Source organism: Pollachius pollachius (genome assembly GCF_949987615.1).
Source record: "Pollachius pollachius genome assembly, chromosome: 6".
Lineage (NCBI taxonomy): Eukaryota > Metazoa > Chordata > Actinopteri > Gadiformes > Gadidae > Pollachius > Pollachius pollachius.
The window spans coordinates 25817352-25836469 of record NC_136939.1 but is presented as its reverse complement, the minus strand read 5'-3'; the positions used below and the strand labels follow the sequence as shown (position 1 = coordinate 25836469).

The 19118-nt window shown below is 47.3% G+C and overlaps 1 protein-coding gene across 1 annotated transcript; it reads right to left on the bottom strand.

The window, feature by feature from the left end:
- Positions 1 to 121: 121 nt before the first annotated feature.
- LOC307076877 (DDB1- and CUL4-associated factor 6-like) lies at positions 122 to 18850 on the bottom strand. Its single transcript, XM_079738097.1, has 17 exons — positions 18610 to 18850; positions 18046 to 18107; positions 17612 to 17704; positions 16894 to 17079; positions 16305 to 16418; positions 12485 to 12620; positions 11521 to 11732; positions 9317 to 9404; positions 8565 to 8669; positions 8146 to 8269; positions 5909 to 6031; positions 5333 to 5374; positions 4525 to 4663; positions 3652 to 3859; positions 2906 to 2994; positions 1679 to 1787; positions 122 to 1385 (listed from the first exon to the last, which is right to left on the bottom strand). The coding sequence occupies exons 1-17, from the start codon at positions 18695 to 18697 to the stop codon at positions 1336 to 1338; spliced, it is 1968 nt and encodes a 655-aa protein (XP_079594223.1). The 5' UTR covers positions 18698 to 18850; the 3' UTR covers positions 122 to 1335.
- Positions 18851 to 19118: the final 268 nt, after the last annotated feature.

Below are 19118 nucleotides of genomic sequence, written 5' to 3'. Positions count from 1 at the left end.
ACATTTGAGCATAGTTATTTTCATGGTTTTATCGATAAAACTCGATAAATATACTTTCATGTGGGCCATTGATCCAACTTTCATTGATTTTACGCAGCTTCAGTGAGATGCTTATAATCGATTTCAGTTAAGTACTTGTTTTGGTTTTATTAGTATAAATACATAAATATATCTCACACAACTTTGGGCCAACTTGGGCCATGTGGTAAGGCACTGGTTTTAACACATTCCTTCACACACTCAGAAGTTCAAAAGACGTTTTCAAAGGCACCTTTTAAACCAAGTCTATAGGATGCAGCCACAAGGCTGTAAAAACATGAATATAAAACAATCTACAAAATGAGTTCACAACACGTCAAACGTTACAAACAAAACTATTATAAATACATTCTGTTGTCATACAAACATACACATTGCACATATCTATATAAAATCGACTTGTTCGTAACCTCAAGTTTTAGGGTTTCTAGTTGGCTTGAGTCACGAAACCTGACTTCAATAAGCAGCCTTAGAAAACGTTCTGTACTCTGAGCCGTTTCATTTAATCTTCTTCCATATATTGAGCCCACTCACAGACACACTTTGTCGCACTTTTGTCTATCCACATTTGAAGAAGATCCTGAGACAGCTTCTGATTGGCTTGAGTCACATCGCGAAACCTGATTTCAATAAGCAGCCTCAGAATAAGTTTCATTTCATCTTCTACCATACATCAATACCATACACACTTTTTCTACAACATTTCTATTTGGCTCACAAATCTTAAAACCCATCGACTTTGAAACGCTGTTGAGACTCGATCGATGGATGTTTGGAGCCGGGTGGACATCTGCTTGTGCTTTGAGTTCCTGTTCTGATTGTTCTAGTCTGTTCTAATCTGTGAGGTGCATCTGTTGTGTTCTTCCTCTTTGGCACCAGAGTCACATTCTGCATCGCCTGATCGGCGAACCAGTCCCTGGTTAGACCAGAGTCTGAGCTTACAGTACTCTTGTACTTATGACTGAGTACTTATTCCACCCTAGTACTTATTCCACCCTAGTACTCAAACTCACCCTAGTACTTATTCTAACATACTGCTCATTGTTCTCTAGTACTCATTATTCTCTAGTGCTTATTCTACCATAGTACTTATCTAGTACTTGCTACGTGACCAGAAAAACACAAATCTTCCTTTTGGCTGTCTTGACAGAAAAACAACAAAAACATGAATAAATCCAAAAGGCCAAACCACTGCACTCCTACAGAGCAGACAGACAGCTCAGTGCGACGCTACACGCGTGTGCTTCAGTGAGGACTGGATGTCGGGTGATGCTGGTGGGGGCGTAAAACACCCTGCTACTCCTCTTCCTCGATGTCCGCTCCCGACCCCTCCACCTCTGCCTGATCTAGAAGACCCCAAAACAGGGACAGCCCCACCCAGAAGGTTATGAAACGTTCAGCATGTCAGACGGTTTCACACACCGACGGCAGAGTCGACCCTTCAGGGCGTCTGCCAGCCGGTCAGCAAGCAGTCAGGGTGAGGCGTCTCGCTCAGGTACACCTCCACACACTGAACTGGCGATAAGATTATCATGCAGTGAGTGACCCCGGGTGAGGAGTGTCTGGCGTCACACACACTCCTCTACCCTGACACAGCGATGGGTCGGTGGTGGGGGGGGGGTGTTTGTGGTGGGGTCACCTGGTCTGAAGGCGCGGTTGAGCGAGGCCAACATGCGCAGCATGAAGGAGGCGGGGACGGTGATGGTGTTCCTGGTCTCCTCCAGCATCACCTCGTTACGGCACAGCAGCTACACACACACGGAGACAAACACACACACACACACACACACACACACACAGACGGAGACACACACACGTTAACACACAAAGAGGGAGAAAAACACACACACAAATGTTAGCATTGGGATTAAACAAACGTTAAGAACAATAATACATTTACATTTAGGGCATTTAGCAGACGCTTTTATCCAAAGCGACCTACAATAAGTAAATTTGTCATAAGAAGTGAAACAAACAATATATTGCTGTCGGTACAGTAAAGATGTGCAAGTACTAACAATTTCTGGGCTAACCCATGCCCTGTATACAGCAGTGATAGCAGCTACTGCAGATGCTAAACAATTAAGTACTATGAATAAATACAACGTACATTAAGTGTGTACATTAAGTGCCAGGACGTACAACATACAATGGTGGGTGGGGGGACTGGATAGCTATGCAGAGTCTAGGGGAACTCTGAACAGGAGAGTTTTGAGTCTTTTGAGGAAGCTGGTGAGGCACTCTGCGGTCCTGACATTGGCAGGGAGCTCGTTCCACCACTGAGGTCCCAAAACAGAGAAGAGTTGTGACTTCGCTGATCAACCTTTGCTTGCTCTTAGCGATGGCGGTACCAGTGTCCAGGTGAGGTAGTTGAGAGGAGGGATCGAGCTGGAGTGTGTGGCTTGACCAACGCTTGGAAGTTGGCAGGGGCAGTTCCATCGACCGCCTTGTATGCCAGTGATTGAATCTGATGTGAGCTACTACAGGGAGCCAGTAGAGGTCCCGGAAGAGGGGGGACACATGGGAGAACTTAGGTAGGTTGAACACCAGGCGCGTTGCCGCGTTCTGGGAGATAACCAGCGCTTGGACTAGGAGCTGAGCTGCTTCCCTTGTGAGGAAGGGCCGAAAATATCAGCCAAAAATATCAAAAGATACACAATAATTGTATAATAATACGATCTGACCAGATCCGCTCTAATCGTGTCTATTCAACATCCCCTTAAATAATCAATTAACTAAACAATTAACCAATTAACTAGACTAGACACTGAACATCTCCCGCCCCTTCTACTCTCTCTCCGATTGGTTCAAACAAGTGTTGACAAGGGGGGGCCGTGCCCGGGAGCGTGCCCAGGGAGGGGCTCACCTCCTGGGCCAGCTGGCGGTCGAAGGCGGGGCATCGCTCCGTGGGTGACCACAGCTTTATGTTGTTGTCTATCCCCGAGGTGGCGAGCACTGAGGGGGCGGGACGCGCACACACACACACACACACACGCACACAGACACACACACAGTGTGTAAATGAATGGACACGTGACGGGTGTGGTCACAATTCACAGCAATGGGAATTCTGTCAAATTCTGTGTGTGTGTGTGTACTCAATTAACCGTGAGAGTGAGTGAGTGAGTGTGGAGTGAGTGTGTGTGTGTGTGTGTTAGAGTGGAGTTTGTGTGTGTGTGTGTGTTAGGGTGGAGTGTGTGTGTGTGTGTGTGTGTGTGTGTGTGTGTGTGTGTGTGTGTGTGTGTGTGTGTGGGTGTGTGTGTGTGCGTGTGTGTGTGTGTGTGTACTTAATTAACCCTGTGTGTGTGTTGGGGCGGAGTTTGTCTGTGTGTGTGTTTGGGTGGGAGTTGTGTGTGTGTGTGTGTGTCAGGGTGGCGAGTGTGTGTGTGTGTTAGGGTGGTGTGTGTGTGTCTGTGTCTGTGTCTGTGTGTGTGTGTGCGTGTGTGTGTGTGTGTGTGTTTGTGTGTACTTAATTAACACTGTGTGTGTGTTAGGGTAGAGTTTGTCTCTGTGAGTGTGTGTCCGTCTGCCTGTCTGTGCGTGCATGCGTTAGGGTGGATTGGTGTGGGGTCTGGGTGTCCGGGTGTGAGTGGGGGGTACAGGCTGACTCACTTGGTTCAAAGGGGTGCGGCTGCAGGCAGTTGACCACGTGCTGGTCTGCCTCCAGCAGCATCACCAGCTCCCCCCCGTGAGGCCCCTCCCCCCCGGGAGGCCCCTCCCCCCGGTGGAGCCCCTCCCCCTTGCGGTCCCAGACGAACACGTGGCCGCAGTCCGAGCCACTCAGCACGAAGCCATCGCCCCAGAAGCACGCCTCCTTGGTCTGGGGGGGGGGGGGGGGGGGGGGAGGGAGAACACACATATATTACTAAACACACAGGAACAAAAAGGAACATACACACACACAGGAACGTAGACACACACAAATTGTAAGTCTATATACTTCAATCAATAAGCTGGTTAATAAGTAAGAATCCTATACTCCATCGATTTGAATCGTGGGTGAATATATATTACTTCAGTTCAGCACAAAAGGACTCATCAAACTGGTCAATATGAAGGAGTTTGGTCCAAGCCCGCCCCCTGGTGGCCACACGAAGCTTTACACCCTTAACCTCCCGCTCACGCAACGCATCCAAACCATCACGGCCATTCCAAATTAGAAGGGCTAAACGTGACAAAATCTTAAATTGTCAGGCAGAAGTGTGATCAACAATCTCACTCTCTCACACTCAGAGAGAGAGTGAGAGCGACCGATCAAACAATGGAGAGATCTTTCTCTGCCTCTCTTATGACTCTCACTCTCTCACAGACAATGTCTCTCACACGCTCTCTCACACACACACACACACACACACACACACACACACACACACACACACACACACACACACACACACACACACACACACACACACACACACACACACACACTCTCAAACAGATCACCGGAGACCCCTGTATGGGCCCCCGGGGGCCCCCTTTCACCAGGGTGCGTGAGTTGCGGTGGCCCCTGAAGACGGTGTGGGCGGCGGGCCGGCCCAGGCGCCGCGTCTCGCTCTCCTCCAGCTCCCGGCGTTCCCTCCGCCGCCGGAAGATCTCCTGGATGTGGGCGGCGGCCGACCGCCTGGGGGAAGGAGAGGGGCGGGGTTAAGGGGGACTGTGTGTGGAGATGTATATATAGGTGTCTGTGTACATGGATGTGTTTATGTATGTAAGGGTTTGTGAATGTGTGTGTGTGTGTGTGTGTGTGTGTGTGTGTGTGTGTGTGTGTGTGTGTGTGTGTGTGTGTGTGTGTGTGTGTGTGTGTGTGTGTGGTTAGGGTGCGTGGATGTGTATAGGAATGTGCTTTAGGGTGGTGTGTGTGTGTGTGTTTTTGTTAGGATGTCAGTTGTGTGGGTGGATATCTTAGGGTGGTGTGTGAAGATGTGTACATTAGTGGGCGTGCGCCTGGATGTGTATGTTAGGGTGTGTGGATTATTGGTATGTGTTTATGACGGTGTGCGTTAGGGTGGCATGTGTGTGATGTGGGTGTTGATGTGTATATGACTGTCAGTTAGGGTGGAGTTTGTGTGCCGTTGGTGTGTGTGCGTGGCTCTGTTTGAGTGTGTCGGGGTGTGTATATGAGTCAGTGCATAGCGATAAAACACAAGAACGTTAGCCATTAGCTGCTCTAAATTACTGGAAAACAATTCTTGTAATTCTGCACCAAAGACGCATCAGTAGCTTCCTAGCGAGCGATGGCTAGTCAGAACTACCCAGTGTAGCATGCAGCGCTAGGGGGGCAGCTAGTTACCGTAGCACTCGCTCCCCGACGGCCGACCCCCGCAGGTTGAACCTGTGGAACAGAGACACAACATCCCTGACCCAACATCACACATTCAGTCACAGCTCAGCCAGCCAACACAATGCTTAGTCAATTTTTGGCTGCTCGTTTCCAAAACGTTTTGATCACCTAAATCGATTATCACAAACGTGGATATGGTCTCAAGACTCACTTGTTCAGAGTTCACCTGGACTCTGCATAGCCTCCCCCCTTACCCACCACACCCCTCTGATGCACTTATCGTATGTTGTACGTCCTGGCCCTTAATGTATTCACTTATTGTATGTCGTACTTAGTTGTAGTACTTACTTGTGTAGCACCTTATCCTATCTGTGTTGTATACGGGGAATGGGTTAACCTAGGGATTGTTAGTGCTTGGCTTTTGGTTCTATGAACATCCTCACTGTACCGACAGAGATATACTGTTGTTTCTCTTTCCTCTGACAAATGGTCTCTGGGTAAAGGTGTCTCCTAAACGCCCTGAATGTTAATGTATTATTGGATGTGGTTGCTAGGAGACCTGGTCCAAAGCCAGACAGTACATACCCGCTCCCCCAACCGGGGCGGGGCTGTCCCTGGGCAGTCTCCTCCTCCTCCTCCACCCCCCTGGACCCCACCCGGCCCGCTCCGACACCCTGGGGGGGGGTCTGGGTCTGCCCGGGACCGGTCCTTGGGGAGGAAAGAACCACATCAGAATAAAACAATCCAACATTAACAAAAGAAAACGACATGCTCAAAGTGTCCTGGAGGGAACATTGGATATTGTTTTTCCAAATAACAGGACACCCTGTTGTGGTTATTTCTTATTATGAAAACAGATTTTAGAGTTTAGGTCCTTAAGGTACGGCCACACTGAACGCGTTACGCCCGTTGGAGGCGTAGAAAATCTGCGTTTTTGCCGATTTTTGTTTAGCCGCGTAGGTGCTTTACACGCGCTAAAGCAGCGTTTTGGGCGCGTTAGACGCGTTTTACGCACCTAAATAACGCGCCCAACGCACCTATGCGCCGGCGGGCTCATCTAGCTGCGTAGGCGCGTAAGGCGGGTTAGAGGCGTTGAACCATTTTTGTGACACACAATGATCAAGCGGCAGGTTAGGCGCGTTACGCACGTAATCCTACGCGCGTAACGCGTTCAGTGTGGCCGTACCTTTACTGTAGTGTATAGTGTACTGTATTGTAGTATAGTGTACTGTAATATAGTATACTGTATTATAGTGTACTATAGTGTACTGTAGTGTAGTATAGTGTACTGTAGTATAGTGTACTGTAGTATAGTGTAGTGTAGCACAGTGTAGTAGTCTGGTGTAGTAGGGTTTGGGAGGTACCAGCCCAGCTGGATGGTGCTGGCTGAGGTCCCCTGTGTACTGTAGTATAGCGTAGTGTAGTGTAGTATACTGTAGTACAGTGTATGTAGCATAGAGTGTGTAGTATAGTATAGTGTAGTGTAGGGTGTAGCAGTACCAGCCCAGATGGATGGTGCTGGCTGAGGTCCCCTGTGTACTGTAGTATAGCGTAGTGTAGTGTAGTATACTGTATGTAGTATAGAGTGTGTAGTATAGTATAGTGTAGTGTAGGGTGTAGCAGTACCAGCCCAGCTGGATGGTGCTGGCTGAGGTCCCCTGTGTACTGTAGTGTAGAGTAGTGTAGTATGTTATAGTATGATACAGAGATGGGACAAAGTCACTGTTTGGCAAGTCCCAAGTAAGTCCCAAGTCTTAGCAGTCAAGTCCGAGTCGAGTCCCAAGTCAAGACAGGGAAAGGCAAGTCGAGTCCAAGTCAAAGTCACACCAAAGCCAAGTCGAGCCCAAGTCCAAGTCCCAAACTTTTTCAAGTCTTGAACAAGTCACCATGTATTTTTACTTAATAATGTCATTATTAGGCTATTGATCATAATTTCTCTTTCGTCATTGCTTATCAATACCGTTATAATATGTTCATTGTTTCTGTCTTCAAATGTGTTATGATATGCGCATGCGCCGAAATCTTATGTTGTTAAAAGTAGCCTAATAGGGTGGGAAAACCTCCCAATCTGGCAACACTGCCTGAACGTCTTCGAAATGTAGCCCAATAGGGCGGTAAAAAACGCCCAATCTGGCAACACTGCTGAACGTCCTCACCTCCAGCGTCAACGTAAATCAATGAGACCAACTGAAACGAAGCCGATATGAAACTTAAACTGTGATTCTGAAGAAAGCATAAATGATATTGAAATTCAGTTTAGATATTATTGAAGGTACGAGTGTGTAGATTTGTTAAATTTTTTGAACGAAGGTAAATGGTTGAACAATGATTTAGTTACGATGTCTTAAGTGTCAGAGGCTGGCCAGACGGCTTCAATGGGACCAATTCAAAACGCAGCCGATATGAAACTAAATAAAACTGTTATTCTGAATAAAGTATAAACGATATTGAAATTTCGTTTTGATATTATTGAAGTGTAGATTTGTCTTTGCTCGCTTTTTTTTTTTCATCTTCACGGAATTGAATGCGTCTTGGGTGTCTAGCCCTCTAGGCGAGAAATAGGTTAGATATCTAAACTAAATGTTTTTGACTCAAGACATGTCAAGTCATTACAAGTCAAAGAGGCAAAGTCCGAGTCAAGTCTCAAGTCAATAGCAGTCAAGTCTAAGTCGAGTCGCAAGTCATGCGTAATTTTGTCAAGTCGAGTCTGACTCGAGTCCAATTCATGTGACTCGAGTCCACATCTCTGGTATGATATACAGTAGTGTAGTATAGTATAGAGTGTGTAGTATAGTATAGTGTAGTGTAGGGTGTAGTAGTACCAGCCCAGCTGGATGCTGCTGGCGTTCCCCTGGGTTCCCAGGTGGAGGCTGACCACCGGCTCCGCCTCTAGGGAGACCCCCTCCCCCTGGGGGGTCTGGTCTCTGGGGGTCACAGGGGTCAGGGCTGGGAGGGGGAGGAGAACAGGCAGGATCACTACTGTATCGTGGTGATTCTACTCACTACTGTACAGTGGTGAGTAGACTATACTACTCACTACTGTATAGTGGTGAGTAGTGAGACTAGTGTATAATAGTCAGTACAGTAGTGAGTAGCCTATAGTAGTGAGTATAATAGTGAGTACCTACAGGCTGTATAGTAGTGAGTATAATAGTGATTACAGCAGTGAGTACAGTAGTGAGTACCAGCAGGATGTAGTGAGTATAATAGTGAGTATAGTAGTGAGTGCAGTAGTGAATACCTGCTGCCTGGGGTCTGCCTACTTGGCCTTCGCTGGCCTCCTCAAACCAGCGTGACATCATATCCGAGATCCTCTGGAGCAGAGTCACCTCAGAACGGCTGTCACCTGGACACACACACACACACACACACACACAGGGTTAATTGAGTGCCAGTGAGTGAGCGAGTGAGTGTGTACACTTAACTCACCCTGTGTGTTGTGTGTACTTAATCAACCCTGTGTGTGTGTACTAAATTAACCCTGTGTGTGTTCTTAATTAACCGTGTGTACTTATTAACCGTGTGTGTGTGTGTGTGTGTGTGTGTGTGTGTGTGTACTAAATTAACTCTGTGTGTGTACTTAATTAACCGTGTGTGTATGGGTGTACTTTATTAACTGTGTGTTCTGAATTAACCGTGTGTACTTAGTTAACCGTGTGAACTTAGTTAACCTGTCTGTGTGTGTGTGTGGGTGTGTTTACTTAATTAACCCTGTGTGTGTACTTAATTAACCGTGTGTGTGTACTTAACTAACCGTGTATGTGTACTTAATTAACATTGTATGTATACTTAATTAACCTTGTGTACTTAATTAACACTGTCTGTGTGTGTGTACTTAATTAACCCTGTCTGTGTGTGTGTACTTAATTAACCCTGTGTGTGTACTTAATTAACCCTGTGTGTGTACTAAATTAACCCTGTGTGTGTCTGTACGTATGTGTGTGTGTGTCTGTGTGTGTGCGTGCTCCCCGTGTCACGGCGGTCTCCGCTTACCGTCTCTCTCGCTCTCGGGCCGGGCGAGGGGTCCGGTGTCGGACCAGTCCCCCCGCAGGCGAAGCCGCTTGGCGGACGGCTGCCGGGGCTGGAGGGGGGAGGATCGGGGAGACGGGGGAGGACAGACACAATCACTCTCACAGATAAAAACACACACTCTCAGACAGAGAGACACACAAACTTACAGATGGACACACACACATACAGACAGACACACACACACACACTTTCGGACAGAAAGACACACACACTCTTACAGACAGACACACAAACACTCTCATACATAAAGAACCACACTCACAGAAACACACTCATAGACGGACAGAAAGACACACACACTCTTACAGACAGACACACAAACACTCTCATACATAAAGGACCACACTCACAGAAACACACTCATAGACAGACAGACCCACACACTCTCAGACAGACACACTCACAGACACACACTTTCATAGACAGACAGACACACACACACACACACACACACACACACCCAGACAGACAGACAAAAACACTCACAGACACACACACACAAACACACTCATTCCCCATCTCGAAATCAAACCAGCAGCCAGTAAACCAAGTGCTGACCCGTTCATGTGACTCAGCGGTTATCGCTTAAGACCACATGGAGGGGGAAACGCAGCAGAAAGACCTGCTAGCCTGCAGGGAGCTAGCACGCTAGGAGCTAGCCTGCAGGGAGCTAGCATTCTGGGAGCTAGCTCTCTGGGAGCTAGCCTGCTAGGAGCTAGCCGTCTGGGAGCTAGCCCGGAGGGTGCTAGCCTGCTAGGAGCTAGCCTGTAGCAGGCGTTGCACAGGGGCAGCTGAGGCAACAAGCGCTATTATCGGTAGCGATGCAAAGCCCGGCTAGCGTCATGACAACACAACCCCAGCTGTCGAGGAAAGTTACTACGATGGGATGGAAAATAACTAACGAAAATCGCTATGCTGTGATTTGTCGAGCAGCTGTAATAAACCGTGACATAATAAACCGTGCACACACACACACACACACGTACATTGACACATAAACACACACAGGAAGAATAGTTTTCGACCTACAACGTGTACTACGGCAGTGTGCCGTAGCCCGTTGCCGTAGTGTGTGTGCGTATGTGTGTATGTGTGTGTGCGTGTGTGTCCGTCCATGTACCTTTGTGCGTGTTTGTGTGTCCGTCCATGTACGTGTGTGTGTGTGTGTGTGTGTGTGTGTGTGTGTGTGTGTGTGTGTGTGTGTGTGTGTGTGTGTGTGTGTGTGTGTGTGTGTGTGTGTAGGTGTGCGTGTGCACATGCACACATTGGCTAGGCAGTGTAGCGTTGTGACATGCTATCTGGAGCTATTCCTGGCTGTTTCCACTCAGAGGAGGATCCCCTTTAGAGAATGGTATGTGGGCCTCTGTCTGGCCGTGCGGAGCCCTAACCCTGACCATGTGCACACACACACACACACACACACACACACACACACACACACACACACACACACACTCAGCTGATAAGAGAGGGGAAGGCCAACTTTCGTGCGGTCCAGCATCGACATCATTGCAAAGACCGCCCAGCAGAACTGAACTGTCAACAAGTGTCCGTAAAGGTTTCAAATCAACAGCGTGTGGACTGGCCGCTCTAGAGACATACGTAATAACATGCCATTCTGAAAGCTTATTTCCAGTGTGAGTTGCTTTCTCTTCACTAGTTTATCTCCAAACAAGGACTTAGCTCTGCCCCTTTCTGGTTTCCAGCCCCCCTCCCCCATGACTTCTGCTCGAACTTCGTAGGAGTAGGACTTTGATTCAATAATAAACACATTATGCTAACGAATCAAAACAGTCAACTGAGGGCCATAACGTTTTAGAATATGTTGACGTAAAGTACGGACTAGAACGTTTTTTCCTCTCTCTCCAACGTTTCAAACCTTGTGTTTTGATCACTTTATCTTCTCCTCAATTAATATGAATAATTAAAATTAATATTATGGTATTGTATCGGGTATCGGTATTAAATACCGACTTATCGTGATGTATCGCTTTAGATACCGACTCATCGTGACACCAAAGCCGATAAAACACCATCAGCAAACGATGGCGCTGGAACCCCCCCATGGGGGGGGGCTCCCCCCTGCTGTGTCCCTGCCCCCCTGCGGCGTCCGCCCCCACCCCACCCCCCCTGCTGTGTTCCAGTCCACCCCCCCCCCTACTCACCGGGCACTTGGGCCCCTGGTTGTGCCCCTTCAGCAGGCGCCCCGAGTCGTCCCGGGGGTCAAACAGGTACAGGTAGTCGGAGGCGTAGCTGGCCAACAGCTGGCGGCCGTCGGCGCTGTAGCACAGCGAGGTCACCCGATTGGTCAGCTCCGTCAGGTGGGCGGGCACGAAGCGGGCCGTCATCCCCGACGCTCCGCTGCCCGAGTGACAGCCTAGAGGGGGGAGGAGGGAGGAGGGGGGAGAGAGAGAGAGGAAGAGGAAGAGGAAGAGGGAGGGAGGGAGGGAGAAAGAGGAAGGGAGAGAGAGCGAGATAGAGAGAGGGACGGACGGACGGACGGAAAGACAGACAGACAGACAGACAGACAGACAGACAGACAGACAGACAGACAGACAGACAGACAGACAGACAGACAGACAGACAGACAGACAGACAGAAAGAAAGAAAGAAAGAAAGAGGTTAGAACCAGACTGGGAGGCAGGACGTTTTGGTTTGGGTCTGTTCTTATGCATTGTGGTCGGCTCAGCTCAGGCGGTAGAGCGGGTTGACTGGTAACCTGAAGGTTGCTAGTTTGATCCCCGGCTCCTCCTGGCTGAACATCCCCTCAAAACTGAGACGCATCACCCTAACTGCTCCTGACCAGCTGGATGTCGCCCTCAGGGGTCGTGTGTGAATGGGTGAATGTGTGTGTGGGTGTGTGTGTGAATGGGTGAATGTGTGTATGAATTGGTGAATGTGTGTGTTTGAATGGGTTAATGTGTGTTTGTGTGAATGGGTGAATGTCTGTATGAATTGCTGAATGCGTGTGTTTGAATGGGTGAATGTGTGTATGAATGGGTAAGGTCGGGTCTCAGGTCCCTTGGTCGGTGTGGACCCAATTAGACCCCTGACCCTGGACTACCCTAATCCCTCTGGACCATGGTGGGTCTGAGGGTGGTGTAGACCCCCGGCCCTGGACTACTGTACCGGTGGCGGGGGTGCCCAGCATGCGGCGGTCGTAGATCCGGACGGAGCCGTCGGAGCAGCCGGCCGCCAGGAAGAAGGGCTCCGAGGGAGAGACGGCCATGGAGGTCACCGCCCGCCGGCAGTCAATCAGCACGTCCTGGGGCGGGGAGGGACGGCGTTCACAACACCGTTAACGACTACATCAAGGACCACATCGTTACAGACTACAACCCAACGACTGCAATGACATAGTTAACGACATCGATAACGACTACAACAACATCGTCGTTGACCACATACTCGATATAATCCAGAAATTGGAGAGTTTGAGCCTATTTCAAATAGTATATTGACCTGGCTTCTGTTTGCGTTTGAAAATCAAACTTTGATTCAAGTTAAATTTGAGTTCCATGTTTTAATCATATCGTACTTATGATTACAGGAAAGTCCTACAACATCGATATCGTTAACAACGATATCAATGACTACAACAACGACATCGTCCTCGACAACATCCTCCACCACATCATCATTATCATCACTGATACAATCCACAAATTGGAAAGTTTGAGCCAATAGAGCCGGCTTCTATGTGCGTTTGCGTTTGCAAATCTTTGAAATTTCAGTCCGATGTTTAAATCGTACCGTACTTAATTACATAATTTACATAATTTTCATCGTTGATACCAAACTATAATTTTTCAGATTAATCAATTAGTCTACGAAATGTGGATTCCAAAATGGTCGTCATATATCTGAGAAGCAGTCAAGTAAGACTAAGACCTTGTCCGATTTCATTGCTCATAGGAAAATCTCAGCCCTACCCCTCGCTGTGGCCCGCTCACGCGCCGTGGAGCCATGTCCGAAACCCATTCAAAGGTAGCGTAAGGGGTAAGGGGGAGGGCTAACATCCCCTCAAAATTGAGATTTTCGATGGGCACACTCAAAGAAACTGAGAACGCTCCAGTTGTGACTTGCTCCCACAATACCTTGCAAAAAGATGCGACAGGATTGAAAACCACAAATGTAAGTGTTTTCTATATTAATAATCACGCCGGGGGCTCCGCGACAGCCCGGCCGCGGGGCTTCCCAGCCCGGCCGCGGGCTCTGCAGCCCAGCCACGTGCTCCATAGCCCGGCCACGGGCTCCACAACCCGGCCGTGGGCCGCGGGCTCCGCAGCCCGGCCATGGACCGGGGTCGGGCAGCCCGCGGTCGGGCGACCCGACCCCTGCCAAGTTGCAGTAATTCGTTTTAAAAATGCTTATTAGCCTGGAGAATGGTGGATCAATGTGATGTCGTTTCTTTTTAGAAACCAGTGTATTTTTTCATTTATTTTGGTAGAAATATCTATCAATCTATCTATCTATCTATCTATATATATTGTACATAACATGTGGCCATATAACCCAGTTATAATTCCTTCTTATTTGTTATTTGTTATGTTTTCTTTCAGGAGATCATTGAGGCCACCGCCATCACAGAGCCCATGCCTCCATCCAACCTGTTCTGCATTGGTAGCCCTATAACCCCCAGGAAGATAGAGAGATTAACCATCCACTGATGGTTTAAAACCGACCAAGTTAATAAAATGTGATGGTTGATGCCTTTTTGTAATGTGCAATATTAGTTCCATTATATCACTGGTTCTTGTTTGTATGATATTTATTAGGGGTGTGCATCTCTCCTTTATAGGACGATCCGTATCTAGATACATGTGCTACGATACGATTCAGGGACAATACATTTTAATATGGAACGATTCGATGCGATTCTAATCAATGTTCTAATGATCCGGTGCGATTTGATGAGATATGAATCAATCTGATAGATACAGTTAATATTCATTTAACGTTAACGCATTCATTTTCTATTAATTAAAATAAGCCTTCTATAAAAGAGACATTGCCTACTTTCAAATATATATATGGTATAGGGGCCATGGAATCGTAGGTTTTTATATTTATTTCTTTATGTAAATAATGTGTTTCTTCTTTAAAGTGTTCTTGTTCTTAACCAATTCTTATCTAATACCACCTTTAACATGTAGCTAAGTGACATTCAAAATAAATGGTATGTTACGAGGGACAGATTGTAGCATTAAAAAAAACCTTTATTTAAACATGCCAATTACAAAATACATCATATAAATACCATTTCAGGTTAAACATCGTTACAATGGGGCTTGCTCGTTGCCCGAGACAATGGCAGCCAGTCTGTCCCTTGTAGCATTACCAGGTGTCTGGTTATCTGCTGGGTCACGGGGAGGTTGGGGGTCAAGCATTTCGAGTTGACTAATGATGACGTCACAGGGTAGGGACTACCGATGACGTCACAGGGTAGGGTTGTCCTATGTGGTAGGGGAAGAAGGGTAGGGGTAGGGGGTCGGCTTAAAAGTGAGGGTTAGGGTTGGGATTGAGCAATGAGCAATGAATTCAGATTCAGCCTAAGGGTGAATCCGGATTCTTTGCTCCAAGCAAAATCTCAGCCCTACCCCTCGCTGCTGCGCGTTTACGCCCATTGGAGCCGTGTCCCGAAAGCCATTTTAAGGTAGGGTAAGGGGTAAGGGGTAAGGGGGAGGGCTAACATCCCCTCAAAATTGAGATTTTCGATGGGCACACTCAAAGAAACTGAGAACGCTCCAGTTGCGACCTGCTCCCACATACCTTGCGAGAAAATGGAAAATCAAGAAAAATCCTAGGCAAGATGGCGGATGAAAGATGCGACAGGATCGAAAACCACAAATGTAAGTGTTTTCTATTTTAATAATAATTAAATAAATGATGATGACCATCGCATTATCATTATGCCGTTTGAAAATATTATATAGGCGTTTTCTTTCTAACAAGCACAACCACCAAAATTCCCGCCGATTCACGCCAGGGGCTCCGCAGCCCGGCCGTGGGCTCCGCAACCTGCAACCGGTGGATCAATGTGATGTTGTTTCTTTTTATAAACCAGTGTATTTTTTCTTATTTATTTGTTATGTTTTCTTTCAGGAAATCATTGAGGCCGCTGCCATCCCAGAGCCCATCCCTCCACCATCTCAAGCACCTCTTCTGCATTGGTAGCAAAAAAATGTGATGGTTGATGCCTTTTTGTAATGTGCAATATTAGTTCCATTATATCACTGGTTCTTGTTTGTAGTATATTTATGTCGGGCTCCGCAGCCAGTGTACTCAACGTAGTCCGCAGTGAAGTCAGTTGGTAAACACTGCACGTGAGCTCCAGCTGTTCATGGGGTTCCCTCACGCAACTGGGGGCGGGGTTGCCTCGTGTCAACAATGGATACGTCACGCGATTCCCCAAATAATTCTGACATGCCAAACTTTTCGTCGTGGGGTTTTCAAACGCCACAGACAAAAACATTGCAGATCGCAAGCCTGGCACATTACAAGACCTCATCTCGTCGCCGACCTTTCAAAGTCATTTGCGACTCACAAATTTTTCTGCGACGAACAAATCGGGGCAAAATCGGGCTGAAATCGTGTAGTCTGAACCAGCCATAACACATTCAAACTATACAGTAAAATTCCAGAGACAGATATTGTATCAAAAGATTACAATTTTTTAAATAAAGATCAAAACCCTGTCAACGACCACTAATGACTTACTGTATGACTGGGTCTTGAAGGGTTGTCGTCCCATTTCGTAGGGGTAGGATTGAGGGGTAGGGTTAAGGGGTAAGGGGTAGGGGTAGGGTTAGCCCGCAATACAAATCAGCAAACGTTTTGCTATTTGAACTCGATAAACAACCTCAACAAAAAATAAAACGATTAATCCTATGAACTTTTCCGATAAACTCTGAGTCACCATGGCGACGGTGGATGCTGCGGCCCTCACCTGTTTGCAGTTGTTCAGACTGCAGGAGGCGCTGTTGCGGACGTCGAACCAGCGGATGGTTCCGTCCTCGCCACAGGACAGGAAGGAGTGCGGATCGCTGGGAACCGTCAGGATCTGCGGCGGGGGGAGGGGGGGAAGAGTCATGGACCAATCAGGCGCTGCGACGAGATACACCGCTCCCTCCCCATTGGTGGAGAAGGAGAATTCACAATAGAACGATCAAAAGGAAGACATAACTTCGATATATTAGGGATGTAAGTGTTTCTGTGAAAAATACATTTAATTGAATAAAATTAAATAAAAAAAACATTTAATAAAACATTTCATATGATCGGCCAGAGAGAGGGCGGGACCAGCAAAACAGAGAAACATGTTGTTCCGTTACATGTTACAGACATCGCTTCGTCAAACTGTGTTGGGTTCGGCTGGGATAATGTGAAATCCCACCACCCTCTCCCTCAGAACACCGGAATTGAACCAACAGGAAGTACGTTGCGCTTGGCCGGGATAACACAAAACCCTCTCCCCACCTGTTCTGAGGGGGCTCTCAACTCACAGGAGGTCGCCAACAGGAAGTGCGTTGCAGTACCTTGTAGGCGGCCCCAACGTGGCAGTGGTACTGGGTCTGAGTGGCGGCGCTGGGCCCCTTGGTGATGTTGGTGTAGAAGATCTGACCATCAGCGGCGGAGGACACCACAACATGGCCGCCGGTCTGCGGCATGAACTGAGCGCTCTGGATACTGGAGAGGTGGCGGGACTTCACCACTGTCTTCACCTGGAGGGAGGGAGGGATAGGGAGGGAGAGGGCGAGAGAGAGAGGGGAGAAGGAGAGAGAGAGAGAGAGCGAGAGAGAGAGAGAGAGAAAAGGGGAGAGAGTGGGGAGAAAAAGAAGGAAGAGAGAGAGCGCGAGAGCAAGAGAGTGAAGAGAGCGAAGAGAGATAGACAGACAGACAGACAGACAGACAGACAGATAGACAGACCGACAGAGAAAAGGAAAGGGGAGAGAGAGAAGGAGTAGAGATAGAGGAAAAGAAAGAGAAGAATTAATTAAATGGGACAGAAAAAAGAACATAACTAAAACCTGACCCTGTGAACATGATGTGTGATCCTCGATTCATTTTAAATCATATCATGATATGTTAGAGATCTCTCTCTCCCGTGATGTTCCCCTTAATCTCCTGAATGTGTGTATGAATAGGTGTATGAATGGGTGAATGCCAGACCATATTGTAAAAGTGCTTTGAGTGGCCACTGGTTTGAAAAGTGCGGTATAAATGCAGTCCAAATAAAGGTTCTGCTCGACTTACCTCTCTGCTGTATGGGTTCGTGACCACCAGATTCCCATCCTCGGACCCGGACAGGAGGAATTCTCCCGTTTCATTCCAGCACAGCGAGTTGACCTGTCACGGCAAAGTAAATTCAACCTCTATTACAAAATAATTTACATTTACATTCAGGGCGTTTAGCAGACGCTTTTATCGAAAGTGACTTACATAGAATACGATTGTACAAAGAAAGAGAAACAACAATATATCGGTGTCGGTAAAGTAAGGATGTTCACAGAACCAACTGTCAAGCACTAACAATCACTAGGTTAACCCATTCCCTGTATACAACAGAGATAGCTGGGATAAGAAGCTACACCATGCTATATCTACATTATATTAGGACTATTGACTATTGGTTCATATATTAATTTCACGGTTATTGAAGTGCTATAACTTTTAAAACGCAGACTTACCGAACCTTCGTGGACCTCAAGGGTCGTTTCCAGTCCTAGACGTTGGATGAAATCTTTACTCCCTGAAAAACAAGACAAAGACCAGAGATGGATTGAATAGACACTTAAAGAAGTTACGACTTAAACCTGGTCCACATGAGGGATATTTGTAAAGTTATGAAACAGCTTGAAACGACTAAATGAGTTGGTTAATTGATGTACCCTTATTGTAAGTTTTACCATTAATCAACATTAATAACAATGTGTTATCACTGAGTTTTCAATGCTTACCAGAACACACTGAAGAAACACATTCATGCGAGCATGAATGTGTTTCTTCAGTGTGTTCTGGTTGGCCCTGATGAATGAATGAATTTGGGATCCATCCTCTCAGATGACCACATGCATGCCCATCAGGACATCGACAACACACAAATCAACACATTCACGCGAACATGTGTGGCAACATGTTTACCAACTCACTGTCTCAGGGAACACGCATCCAATCAACACTGTTGCGTAAAGTTGCGCATAACATTTCGCATGCATTACGCAATGTCTGCTCAACAGTCTTTTTTTCCTTACCCAGAAAGTTCGTGCGTGTGAAGTTGGAGTCGCTGGAGCAGATCGACCGCTTTCTGATGTCCCAAATTAGTCCTTTGGTGCTCGGCATGGTTTCACAATCCCACCGGTGTCACCGCAAAACGCAAGGAAAAAAGTTTGATTCGTTCGCGAATAAGAACTTTTAATCCATCGCGTTGCGCGGATATAACTGTCAATTTAATATATGTCAATTAGCAGAGTTAGTGTTTTTTTCCCCTCTCTGTCTGCTCCCTCCTCTGTGACTACGCGTACAGCTGTAGAGAATTGCTCCTCCTCCTCCTCCGTGTCGCGATAGACAAGTACAGATTGCGCACGCCTATTGGGGAGGGGTTGAATGCAGAGTGGGCGCGGCTGTCAGACGCCCTCTACTTGGCTCTTAGAGCGCATGTTCAAACTAATTATATTGTGCTATATTACACGTGATAACCCATCAGTAAATGCAACATATTAAACCCTACCTATGAATAAATGCTTTTCCATGCCTCAAAAGA

What these genes read in the sequence shown, in the direction of transcription:
- LOC307076877 (XM_079738097.1), bottom strand. Translation starts at nt 18,697, where the DNA reads ATGCCGAGCACCAAAGGACTAATTTGGGACATCAGAAAGCGGTCGATC. An exon ending in CACACGCACGAACTTTCTGG is followed by an intron (nt 18,108 to 18,609) that starts GTAAGGAAAAAA and finishes CTTGTTTTTCAG; the next exon opens with GGAGTAAAGATTTCATCCAA. An exon ending in GCCCGAGAGCGAGAGAGACG is followed by an intron (nt 8,670 to 9,316) that starts GTAAGCGGAGAC and finishes GTGTGTGTCCAG; the next exon opens with GTGACAGCCGTTCTGAGGTG.